This window comes from Ovis aries, chromosome 1 (assembly GCF_016772045.2).
Source record: "Ovis aries strain OAR_USU_Benz2616 breed Rambouillet chromosome 1, ARS-UI_Ramb_v3.0, whole genome shotgun sequence".
NCBI lineage: Eukaryota > Metazoa > Chordata > Mammalia > Artiodactyla > Bovidae > Ovis > Ovis aries.
In genome coordinates this window covers 261,510,482-261,523,737 of record NC_056054.1, presented here as the reverse complement: position 1 = coordinate 261,523,737, position 13,256 = coordinate 261,510,482, and the positions used below count along the sequence as shown (strand labels likewise).

The 13,256-nt window shown below is 43.4% G+C and overlaps 1 protein-coding gene across 1 annotated transcript in view; it reads left to right on the top strand.

The window, feature by feature from the left end:
* Positions 1 to 13,256, top strand: part of DSCAM (DS cell adhesion molecule) — an 827,097-nt gene that overhangs the window by 168,282 nt on the left and 645,559 nt on the right. The window contains exon 4 of the mRNA XM_042237343.2: positions 1,934 to 2,080. Coding sequence (XP_042093277.2) covers positions 1,934 to 2,080 — 147 coding nt within the window. The remainder of the gene's footprint in view (positions 1 to 1,933; positions 2,081 to 13,256) is intronic.

Genomic DNA, 13,256 nt, shown 5'->3' with positions numbered 1-13,256 from the left:
ATATTCATTCAGGGAGAATTATTTAAAGCCATTATGATATACCTTGTCAACGGACTCTTAGGCAGATGTTTAACAGAACATAGGAAGACTGGATTAAGTTAAGGGGAAAAAAAGCAAGGCTCCTATTTTTATATATTACCGTTTGTGTGAATTTTTGAAAGTCCACATGTACACACATCTGTGTACACACAGATATTATTCTGGTATTGTCATAAATATTTTTCTGGTAGACAACGTGAGAAACTTAGCAATGGCTATCTCGGAGGAAGACAATATGGCGGAGGAGCAGGTGGAGGGGGCGTACTCCTCTCTCCACGCATGCGTCAGGAATACCTCTTCAGATGCAGAGGATCTCACAGAGCACCCGCTGAGAGTGGGCAGGAGTCCCTGACCGCCCAAAAGGAATATACAGATCCACACAGAACTCGGTCTTCCCTGTGGATGTGGAAGCATGAGATGACGTGGGACTTGCTCAGTAACACATGTGTACAGCCTGGAAGTTTAGGGGAATTTCCCCTATGCTGGGTAATCCTTTGACCCTTGAGAGAAGCAGCAGGTAAATCCTCTTAAGATCCTTCTGTCTTGAAGGCCAATCCTGAGATATAAATGTGTCTGTAACCTCTTGGTGGGTCAAGTGTACGAAAAAGTCAAGCAATCAGTGACGCTTGATACCAAGCAAAAGTCAGCTTGATAATTGACGCTTCTTCCATTGCTGCCTAGGAGAAGGCAATGGCACCCCACTCCAGTACTCTTGCCTGGAAAATCCCATGGACGGAGGAGCCTGGTAGGCTGCAGTCCATGGGGTCGCTGAGTCAGACATGACTGAGCGACTCCCCTTTCACTTTTCACTTTCATGCATTGGAGAAGGAAATGGCAACCCACTCCAGTGTTCTTGCCTGGAGAATCCCAGGGACGGGGGAGCCTGGTGGGCTGCCCTCTATGGGGTCGCACGGAGTCGGACACGACTGACGCAACTTAGCAGCAGCAGCCGTTGCTGCCTCACTCTCATTTTCCCTCACTCCTGCTTCTCCTCGGTTATGTTTTCTGATATAATGGTAGCACACAGCCTTTGCTTTCTGGGGGTTAAAGATAAGAGGGTTTGCAGCTATGAAACTTTGACCTACTATATTCATCTTCCCAACACCAGAGGAATTTGCTGAAGGATGAAGCCAACATAGGTGGGTGAGGATATACTAATCACAAAGAAAAGGAGCTGGGCTCACTGGATTATGTCAATGCTTGGCAATTCCAGACTCCAGTTTCATGAAATAATATAATTTCTTACTGTCTCAGTCAAGTAAGTAATTGTACATGCTGTCAATTTCAACTGAAAGGATACTACCTATATCTTGTTTAATATTTCAATCATTATTTGTGATTTCTCCCATTACTTTTAATTCCATTTAATTCCACAATGGGAAACAATTGTGAGATTAAACAAATATCTACCTTTTTTTCTTGGCTTCGAAAAAAAAAAAAAAAAAAAGCAACGTCTTTCCATAAGAGGCCAGGGAAGGATACTTTCAATAATGGTTTTATTTTGTGTGTGACAGTAATATATATTTAAGAATATAATTCTTACAGAGAATTTATTTAAGAAGTCTTTACACTATGGGTGTATCTTTAATAATTTCTAGGGATCAACCACCCTTCTTGAAAAGATTCCCTTGATGTGTTTAACAATCAGTGTGGCAAACAACTCAATTAAGATAAACTGTTCTTAGATATACACATGCCCTTTAGTTCTTAATGTAGTTTATTATTAAGAGACTGAAAGTCTTTTAAGACATGAAATACAGGTTTCTTAATTTTTTTTCCAGTAAATATTATACTTGATGCAGTTGATATGTGAAAGATACAGTGAGTATATTCAGATGAGATCGTCTGAGAATGAGCCTGTGTGTGTGACCAGGGTCCTCTTCTTACCTTCCAGTTTTACGGGAGCCCTATACAGTCCGTGTGGAGGACCAGAAAACCATGAGAGGCAATGTCGCGGTCTTCAAGTGCATTATCCCCTCCTCGGTGGAGGCCTACATCGCCGTGGTCTCATGGGAGAAAGACACCGTGTCACTCATCTCAGGTAGGGCGTGGGCTTCCTCGGGCCAGGGGGCGCCAGGCTCTCCTGCGCACAGCTCCTTCTGGATAACGAATCGGGTCTCCATGTATTCGCGCACTGTAATGAAGAATGTATATGCTTCGAGTTGACGCTGTTTTAGATTAAACGTGGTATCAGTGTTTTCTTTCGGTTTGTATGGCTGGATTCATAGGCTCCAGTGAATTGACTGATGGATAGAAATTTGTTCCGTGCATTATGTGTGTAGTCACTGAGTTACTTTTGGTTTCCAAGTTACCAAGGAAACATTTTGGTTTCATTTCTGCTCCTGGGAATAGAAATAGAGGATTGTTGTTATCTGTGAGAAACCTCAGAACTGATATCCTTATATTCTCTGTAATCTGGAAAATGGAAATCCTGATTTTACGCTATTCTCAGCCTTTCAAGTGTCTTCAGAGTCATGTGATATCTCTGGCCTCTTAAAGATTTTATTTGGGATATGTAGTCAGTGGCTGAAATACATACAGATAGATAGGTAGATAGATAGATATGTACATAAATAGCTTACTGGTTTACTTTTGGTATTTAGAAAAGATACCACTGAAATCTAACTTTGAAGACATTGTGGTTCTTCTTTTCTCATGGTTTTTAAGCTGAGTTCTTGCGCCTGGCAACTTAATTGGAAAGCCATGCAGAACTTGGCTCAGTTTTCCTGTGTTGCACATCTTTGGATAATGCCTGTTAGATGCTTTTGGAAAACCGTCGTGATGAGCATTGAATGTGACATAATGGGTTATAAATGATTGGTTTTCTTTACATGTCCTTGTGCACACGTGCGTGAGTGCATGCCCACGCACACATTCTAATGTCACTATTGAATACCACCAACTTTGTGTCAGTTTATAGAGATAGGAAACTGGAGCTAAACCCCCATGGTGAAAGAGCGTTTGTGTTACTTGTTTTATTGATTTGCCAGATAGTATAGGTTACTATTACCACTAGGATCATTAACAAATCATTAAACTAGTACAAACTCCAAATCAAAAATTTAATTTTTCATTTTTATCATGTATTACAGTGAACTCTAGGGGATAATTGATATTTTTGGCTTTCTTTAATATTATCTGATAGTGAATTTAAAGTCCCTCACACTTCACTGAACAATAAATTCCTTGCTAGTGTGTTTATTAATCATAGTAATTTGTTAACTTACAGTATTGAAAAAAATACTGAGTTTAAGACTTAAATGTGATTGCAATAATCAGAATAGAGACTCACCTGTACAGTTTTATTTGCTAATTTTGATTGTTTAAAGATCTTAACTGCTTTACTTTAGAGGTCATTTTAGTTTCTTGACCACAGATGGAGAAGCTTGATGACAAGTTAGTCTGGCTGAGCCCCAAATTGGAGTCAGGAACATTCAGATGTACATGGCAAGGGTTTGTGGGTTCAGGGAAGGGGAGAAATTGGTGTGATGTATGGAACCTCCCACACTCGAGGGCCTAAGCTCAGGGATCCCCTACCACCTTATAGCCACCATCAAATGCGCAACCTCAGCGTCTGCCCTAGAAGAGGAAGAGAGCCAGGGAGAGTGACAAGCTGCCTTTAAGCGCTTCTCCTTGGAGGTGACAGATGTTGCTTCTGTTACATTTATTTGATGAAGCAAGTCACACAGCCATGTCTGAATTTAATGGGGCATGTGGCTGAAAGGAGAGAACTGGAAATCTCGGTGAGAAATAGAAATACCTACCATGAGGTTATATATCTATATCTATGCTCAGTCACCAAGTCATGTCCAACTCTTTGCAACCCCATGGACTGTAGCCCGCCAGGCTCCTCTGTCCATTGAATTTTCCAAGCAAGCATGCTACAATGGGTTGCCATTTCCTCCTCAAATCTGTATCTATATCTGTGTCTATATAAACATCTATATCTATTCTTATGTTTCCCAGATACCTTTAATTAATGGTACGCTTTCATTCATGTTTCACCTTTTTGTAATCTATGTGAAGAGACTTTTTTCTTCTGCCAACATGGTGCCTAATGAAACTAAAATGAGAGGAGTTTTATATCTGGTGAGTGGAGGGGATGCTGACATGCATATAACCCCTAGTGCAGTGAGGTCAGGGGTGGGTCAGAGGGGGCTGGTGGGGCTGCCTTGAGATAGCTCAGAGCTGAGAGCAGTCAGGAGAGAGTGAAGCAGCTGTGCAGGTGGAGCCCTGTCCATCCACCATGGTGATGTTTGGGAGCCACTGCTCAGCCCCATGGGGCCAGAGTACCCCTAGGGGAAGCAGAGTAGCAAAGGTCTGCTGTTAACAGGTGAGTCTTGGGGCTCAAGGCTGGGTCTCTTGGGAAATCTTGGCTAATTTAAATGGGTATCTATTGTCCAGGCATTTCTTTGAAATGAAAAAGAAATTTAAGATGGGTATATTCCTATAAAAATAAACAAAATGGCTTCTATTGGCACAACATACTAATCTTGCCCTTCATCTTGGGTAAATAAGGCTGAAAGAATAAGGCTGGGTTACATCCTTTCAGGGGTGAGTATACCACCCAAGGTCTATCAGCATTTCCACGGGAGCGGCATGGTGTCATTGGCCATTTCTACCGTGGTGTCACTCCTGGAGTGGGGCTTAGAAACCCACTCCAGTATTCTTGCCTGAAGAATCCCATAGACCAAGGAGCCTGGTGTGCTATGGTCCATGGGGTTGCAGAGTTGAACACAATGGAAGTGACTTAGCACGTGCGCATGTTCCATGGTGTCGCTAGCTTCATGCACATGAGGTCATACACCAATTTCTTCCCAGGGGAGGTCTGAGTTGGCCCAAATGTGGACTCAGGGATCAAGGTGCACCTTTTTGTTGTGTGAGTTCGTTATGTCACTGATGTTAAGAATGTAAATGAGTTCATTAATATTTTGATCAGTCTTTGAAAGGAATTCAGTTATAGGCTGAATGTTTGCATCCTGCCCCCCACTCCAAATCCACGTTGAAGTCCTCACCTGCTGAGATGGTGTTAGGAGGGGAGGCCTTTGGAAGGTGATTAGGGTTAGGTGAGGTCCTGAGGGATTGGATCCCCCCCATGGTGGGATTAATGACCTTGTAAGAGGAGAATGGAACTCTTTTGCAACACGTGAACACAGGGTGTGAAGGTGGCTGTCTGCATCCCAGAAACCAAGAGGGCCCTCACCACCCCCCAACCATGCCAGCACTCTAACCTCCAACTTCCCATGTCCGGAACTGTCAAGAGTAAATATCTGTTTTTGACATTTTGTGTACTTTGTTATAGCAGCAGAGCTGAGACAGGTGGCAAGAAGGAATCTCAGTCTCCCTGGGGAGGAAGGTGCCTTGTATCCGATGCTGCTTTATCCTCTGCTCTGTGGTCTACCTGGGCTCCTCACCTGAGCCACAGGACACCCCGTGGTTGACCTTGACCCTCAGACTCTGGCACAGTGAAAGATGAAAGTGAAAGCGTTAGTCACTCATTTGTGTCCGATCCTGTGGACTGTAACCCACCAGGTTCCTCTATGCATAGGATTCTCCAGGCAAGAATACTGACTGCAGCCCGTTGCATTGCCCTTCTCCGGGGGATCTTCCTGACCCAGGGTTGGAACCTGGGTCTCCCGCATTGCAGGTAGATTCTTTACCATCTGAGCCACCAGAGAAGACCCCAAAAGCATGCACCCAACATGGGGCTCAAAACCAGGACCCTGATGAGAGGCTAGCAATTGTGTGGAGAGAAAAAAATCTCAGCCACATACCTGGCATGTAGTGTCCTCTTTTAATATGATGGTTCTTGTCTTACTGCCTTTCTGAAATAAGCCAGGAAAAGCAAGCGTGATGAGGTCTGAAGGCATTTTTAAAGCACCCTTATCACTTCTCATCCTCTAAGCAAAAATGAGAGCCTTTGACTATCAGATATGAATGTAGCCCAATAAAAATGTACTCGGAGGAGGGATGGGCTTCAGGGGGTATTGTTGATATGAAGATGGATATGTAGGACCCCGCTGGAGAAAGACAATATCCGCAACTCTGTGTCCAGGTTTCACTCAATAGCCTGTTGTGAATTTCTTCCTGGCTAGGGAGGCTGGCAGTCAGAGAGCCCAGCACTCTACGTCTGTTTCCTCTGATAAAATTTTGAAAATCTCACTGGGGGTTTAGCCACATTAACATCAAAGACACAGCCCAAGGGTAACCGGATTTGGAAAATTGAAAGAGCAAACATGTTACTGTTCCCCCATTCCTGGAGAATCTGCCTCCCTCTTTTGCATTGGCCTGATATTTCCCATCTGAACACCTCTGTTAGTGATGGCTCAAGGAGAATTTCATCTCTGAGGATCAATGAGTTTAAGTCCAAGGATGATTATCTTCTTCCTGTATTTAGAGTAAAAGTGAACAATTTTCTGCCCACATTAAATATCAAAGGATGTCAGCCTAGCACTTCGCATGAAAAACGTGTGTTGTGGGTTTCGGCTGCTGTCTTTGGGTCTGGTCGTCACAGATAAGGCAGGGCTGTGCTTTAAGGAGCATCGCCCGCCCGAGTTCCCCGCCCCCAGCCCCACCGCGGAGATGGCTTTGGCTTGTGGGAAGCTCAGGGGAGAGATTACTGTTCCGTGTGGCAGGTGAGAGCTGTGGGCCCCTATGTGGGCAACCATTACATGAACAGACACTTTTGAATCATTTTGCCTGGGGAGACATGGAAGGTTTCACAAAAGAAGTGATCGTTTAAGACAGTCTTTGCATTTTAGTATGCGGAAAATAATTATATTGTATATATGAGGCCTGAAGGTTGTCTTAAGAACACTTCAGCAAGCTTAAAACTAAAAGCAGATTTGATGTGATATGTTTTCATTTGGACTTTCTTTTAGGCTTCCCTCCTGGCTCAGCTGGTAAAGAATCTGCCTGCAGTGCAGGAGACCTGGGTTTGATCCCTGGGTTGGGAAGATCCCCTGGAGAAGGGAAAGGCTATCCACTCCAGTATTCTAGCCTGGAGAATTCCATGGACTGTTTAGTCCATGGAGTCACAAAGAGTTGGACACGACTGAGCAACTTTCACTTTCTTTTAGATGGAGAGAGGCACAGAGCTGTTGGGGGCAGGAATAGTGATGCTGCAGTGGGTGGTGTGTTTGCCTGCTCCGTTCTGCTCCTGTCACACAGAGCTCTGCGAGCCTGTGGCCCCTCTTTCTAAGGTGCTTACATTTTAATTTGACTTCTAGTCACTGGGCATTTTCAAGGCATTCTCTTAGATCGTTCTTTGTGTTGCCATGGCGATGAGACTCAGTTCTGCCCTCAAGGTGCTTATGAGCAAAAGGAATCAGATCAACATCAAAATGATATAAGGAGTAGACCTATAGTCATTTGAAAGCTTTGTCTTTGATTTTTAAGGTACCAGAGAGTTGCAGAACTAAGAAGCATTTCTTTAACACTCATTAAAAGTAAATTTATAGGGCCAAATGGAAACTGTAAGAGAAATATCTTTATATCTATCTATCCACTCATCCATTCCACTACCTATCTATTATCTATATTGATCTTCAGCACATAGGAGCCTTATTTCAAACACTGGAAATTATTCTTAGCGCCAAGAAGTATGCAGCAAACTGGAATTGAAAGGGTGGCTGTTTTTGTTCAGTCACTAAGTTGTGTCTGACTCTGCGACTCCATGGACTACAGCTGCCAGACTTCCCTGTTCTTCACTGTCTCCCAGAGTTTGCTCAGATTCGGGTCCATTGAGTGGGTGATGCTATCTAGCCATCTCATCCTCTGCCACTCCCTTCTCTTTTTACCTTCAATCTTTCCCAGCATCAAGGTCTTTTAGAATGAATTGGTGCTTTGCATCAGGTGGCCAAAGTATTGGAGCTTCAGCTTCAGCATCAGTCCTTCCAGTGAATATTTAGGAATATTCAAAGAGTGGGGAGATGTAATATTTTCACTGTGCTGTATTTTGGGGATCAGGCTAACTGAAAAATATATTCCACGTGAAAGTTGACCAGAAGGGAAGGTCCTGTTCTCTTTCTTTTTAAAAGCCATTAATTGATTATAACTTTGCCTTTTAAGTCAGTTGCTCACTAAATTAGTTTTTACATGTTATTCTACTGCCACCTGGAAGTAATTAAAACCCAGGTTGTTTACAGATCTGGAGAAAGCTCACATAACGTGAGGCTGGACGTCGTACTGATGACGTACACAAGCCTGGCTTTCTAAAAATGACCCAGTAATCAGACCCTAAAAGACTCAGAATAAACAGGGAGCCTTCTGATAGTCATCATGAAGAAGACAAATTCCCACACTCAGAATTAGAAACTGTACTTTGTAGATCGTATCCTGAAACAATTAAAAAATATGTTTCTGACTTCTGAACTACTGAGAGAGAGTGTGTGACTCATGCGATAGGCATGTTAACATAATATTTAAACAAACAAAAAGAGAAACAAGAAAGTTTGGTACCAAATTTAGCCCAGAGCGTCTGTGGAGTATGTTTGTGTGAGGGTGTGTGTGTGAGGGTGTGTGTGTGTGAGGATGTGTGTGTGTGTGAGGGTGTGTGTGTGAGGGGTGTGTGTGTGTGTGAGGGTGTGTGTGAGTGTGTGTGTGAGGGTGTGTGTGTGTGTGAGGGTGTGTGAGGGTGTGAGGGTGTGTGAGGGTATGTGTGTGTATGTGTGAGGGTGTGTGTGTGAGGGGTGTGTGTGTATGTGTGAGGGTGTGTGAGGGTGTGTGTGTATGTATGTGAGGATGTGTGTGTATGTGTGAGGGTGTGTGTGTGAGGGGTGTGTGTGTGTGTGTGTGTGAGGGTGTGTGTGTGAGGGTGGGTGTGGGTGTGTGTGTGTAAGATCCCTGGTCTGCTATGATGGCATGAGTCATTAGGTCAGCCAACAGTACCCCCTGCTTTCCTACTCTGAGTGTTACCAGGAGAATATGGTTTCCAATTACAACTCTGACACTGATTCTCTGGGAAACACTGGGCAACTGCCTCTTTCTCTTGCTGCAGCTTCCTCATGGGATAAAGGTTGGTTTCAGTGGTTCCCCTTACAATACAATAGCAGAATACTAAAATTGCAAATTAAATAATCTCCTTCTGAGCCAACTACTGTCTAAGTTATTTTTCTTCATCTTAGATTTAATCTCATAGAATTTTAATTTGATGTGTGTGTCAAGGGTTCAGTTATTTACTGGGAAGACTCCCAAGACCCTGCAGCCAGGCCTTCTGTTCTCACTGCTGAGGTTTTTCCCACCATGAAAGGGTGCAGAGCACAATCAGCATAGGGAAAAGGCACCCGGGGAGAAATCGGAAGGAAACCAGGTATAAGCTTCCTAGAGTTCATTCTCCCTGGAGTCATAGGGTATGCGCTTATTCCCCCAGCAAAGAGCAGTGATGGATATGAAATGCTGTCTATCAGGAAGCTCATTAAAGACTTGCTATCCACAGTTTTTACTGGGGTGGGGGGGCTTGTCACATAGGCATGTTCCTGGTATGTCCCCAGATTCCACAGTCCTAGAAGGAAAGCAGGTGTTCAGCATAAGCAGTATTTTTACATTTTAGGCACAGTGAGCCACTCTTATCCACTGTGGGAGTAGTAACCCTTCTGGAATTCTCCAAGGGTAGCAGCCTCAGACCAACTGTGTTAACTCTTCTCTTACAAGGCAGCTTCTTCAATGATGGTGCCTTGCCATTTTCACTTGTTTTCTCATTCAACCATCACTTTTCAAATATGCCCAGTACCAAAGGCTGGAAGAACCACACGAATAAGACATACTCTGAGGACTTTATCACCTCCTACTCATATTTCACAGCCTATAGATAGATCTCACCCCAAATTCTTTAATATCTCCAAGCACATTGACCCAGATTCTTTCCTGGCTCCACTTGAATGTCAATATAGTTTCATTTTATGCTCAGCTATTAGCGATCGCCTGCCTGTTCTCCTCTCTATCTGTTATTTTGGTTCTCTCTAGACTTCAGAAACAGATGGTAAACCTAGTCATTCAGATGTCATTTGGACCCAAGTGCATTTTCTGGTCTCTTGCTCATTTGTGAAGTTTCATTTCAGCAAAATTGAAGAGACTAACAGGATCGTTCATGAAATATTATCAGGCAGTGATGACAATAAATAAGATTGTTTTTATTATCACTATAATCAAGTTAAACCAGATGTCATTAATTGAAATTTGCTGAGCAATGTGCCATAGTATAAGAAAGTAGGATTCAAGATTTCCAAACATAGTTTTTGACTCAGAATAAGAAAAATAAAAGTGAGGTCACTTCAATCGTGTCCAACTCTTTGCGACCCCATGGACTGTAGCCTGCCCAGTCTCCTCCATCCATGGGATTTTCCAGGCAAGAATACTGGAGTGGGGTGCCATTTCCTTCTCCAGGGGATCTTCCCAACCCAGGGATTGAACCTGGTTCTCCTGCATTGCAGGCAGATTCTTTACTATCTGAGTCACCAGGGAATTCCTTCAGAATAAGAGATCAATGTGAAATCAAGACCGAGACCTGAGATAAACATGAATAATGCTGGACTCTTCATGCTGCGTCCTCTTATGTACTGGGCGAGTCCAAGTGGATGAAGGTCCCTCACTTGGTATGTTTGTGACAGGAGCTCCAAGCAGAGGCACCATGCTTGTCTGCCCTTTCTGGTTTAACTTCCGGGCAGATGGGGCAGGACAGTAAAACTTCCAGCATCCCAGACTTCTTCCCTCCTCAGCATCCCCATCAGCAGCAGAATCCCCCAGTTCAGAGAGTTGCATCATGGTCTTTTCCCTCCCTGAGCCTGCTGAGCCTGGCTGACCATTCACACCAATTAATTTTGACTACCCTTCACTGTCTCTCCAGATCTTTGGATATTTCTGTCATTCTTTTCCGTGTTGTTGAAAGGGGCTTCCGAGCTTTTCCTAGTTCTTGGGCTCCCCACTCCCAGCCTCTTGTGGATCTGCTCTCTAATGTTCAAAAAATAATATCTTTTACAACATTGTGTCTGAAACCAGCTCTCTCCCGTGACCTCTCCTACCTCAAACATTGGATTCATTGTGGGTTTTTTTTCTTCTGTTTGTTTCCAGTCTACTCCCGACCAGTGCTGTGGTCACGACCCCCCTGACTTTTCTAGGACCTGTTTCCATCTGTTTTCTCCACTGTGGCCTCTGCCATCACCTCTTCAGTGATTACTGTATGTCTTATGACACAGGTGCTCAGCTCCCCCAATTTTTTTTTAATTTTAATTTTTTAATTTTTAAAATTTTTATTTTTACTTTATTTTACTTTTACAATACTGTATTGGTTTTGCCATACATCGACATGAATCCACTATGGGTGTACATGACTTCCCAATCCTGAACCCACCTCCCACCTCCCACCCCATATCATCTCTCTGAATCATCCCCGTGCACCAGCCCCAAGCATCCTGTATCCTGTATCGAACCTAGACTGGCGATTCATTTCTTACATGATAGTATACATGTTTCAGTGCCATTCTCCCAAATCATCCCACCCTGTCCATCTCCCTCAGAGTCCAAAAGTCCGTTCTATACATCTTTGTCTCTTTTGCTGTCTTGCATACAGGGTTATCATTACCATCTTCTAAATTCCATATATATGTGTTAGTATACTGTATTGGTGTTTTTCTTTCTACTTACTTCACTCTGTATAATCGGCTCCAGTTTCATCCATCTCATTAGAACTGATTCAAATGTATTCTTTTTAATGGCTGAGTAATACTCCATTGTGTATATGTACCACAGCTTTCTTATCCATTCATCTGCTGATGGACATCTAGGTTGTTTCCATGTCCTGGCTATTATAAACAGTGCTGTGATGAACATTGGGGTACATGTGTCTCCTTCAACTCTGGTTTCCTTGGTGTGTATGCCCAGCAGTGGGATTGCTCCTTTGCTAGCTTCCATATCATAATGAAGGATAGGGAAACCTGGTGTGCTACAGTCCACGGGGTCGCAAAGTGTTGGACACAACCTAGCCACTGAACAACAACAACAACAACGCTTTCATTTATTCATTTTTTCCCTGGAAAATTTGCTAAAAGAATAGTCTATACTCATCATTATTCTTAATCTGTAGTGATTTGGTCTATGCCCCTTACGTTCTACTGAAGCTTACCTTGTCAAGGTTCCTCAAGGCTTCCTAATATGTGTCTCTTGGTGAGACATTCTCTCTGACCTCCTCCACTGGCCGCCCCTCTACACAGCCATGGGGAACTTTCTCCTGTCTGTTTCTTCACTTTCTCTTTCCGTGAGTTCACATCTTTTCTTCCCTGCTCAGAAATGTGAATAGACCCCCAAACTCAGTCCTCACCACCTCCCTTTCTCAGTCTTCACTTTCTCTATTTTTCATTTCATCCCTTTGCCAGACGTCATCCATCGCTTCTGCAGATCCTGACTTTGGATCTGTCTTCTCTTCTGGGATTGATCAATTCCAATCTCTGCCTGCTCCCTTCCTGCCACTTCCAGAAGAACATAACTAACGTAGAACTAAACTTTCCCCCCAATCATGAGTGAATTTACCTTTACATTACTCTTTTATTTTGATAAGAACTATTAGTTTCCAAACAGTCACTGCCTTGGTGGCTTAAAATAACAGGAATTTGCTCTGTCACAGTTGAGGAATCCAGAAGTCCAAGGTCAAGGTGTCAGGAAGTCCGTGCTCTCTGAGACATCTAGGGGAGCAGTTGTTCCATGGGTCTCTCCCAGGTTTGGTGCTTCCTGCTGTCCTTGGTGTTCCTTAGCTTATGGACACACACTCCACTCTCTGTCTCTGTCATCACTTGGCTTCCTATGTGTGTGACTCTGTGTCTCTTCTCTGTTTATAAGGACACCAGTTATGTTGAATTAAGGGCCCACCTACTCCAGTATGACCGCTTTTTGAAAAATTCCATCTGCAATGACCCTATTTCCAAATAAGGTTACATTCTGAGCTCCCAGGAAGGGTATGAATTTGGGGAGAACATTGTTCGACCCAAAACATTAACAAATCATTTTAATTTTTTTTTACTCTCTCTCTCCTATTCTACATCTTTCTATTTCCTGCTTGACCCATAATAGACAACTGATAAATACTTATTAAAGAGGATCCTTAAACACATTTTTTTTAAAGGAAGGAAACAAAATCAGAAAGTCTCAGGGTATGGCAAGAGGTGCCAGCACCCAGCAGTTCCTGGGCTGCCCCCAGCCCCGCTCCAGCCGAGTCAGAGTGCCAGCTG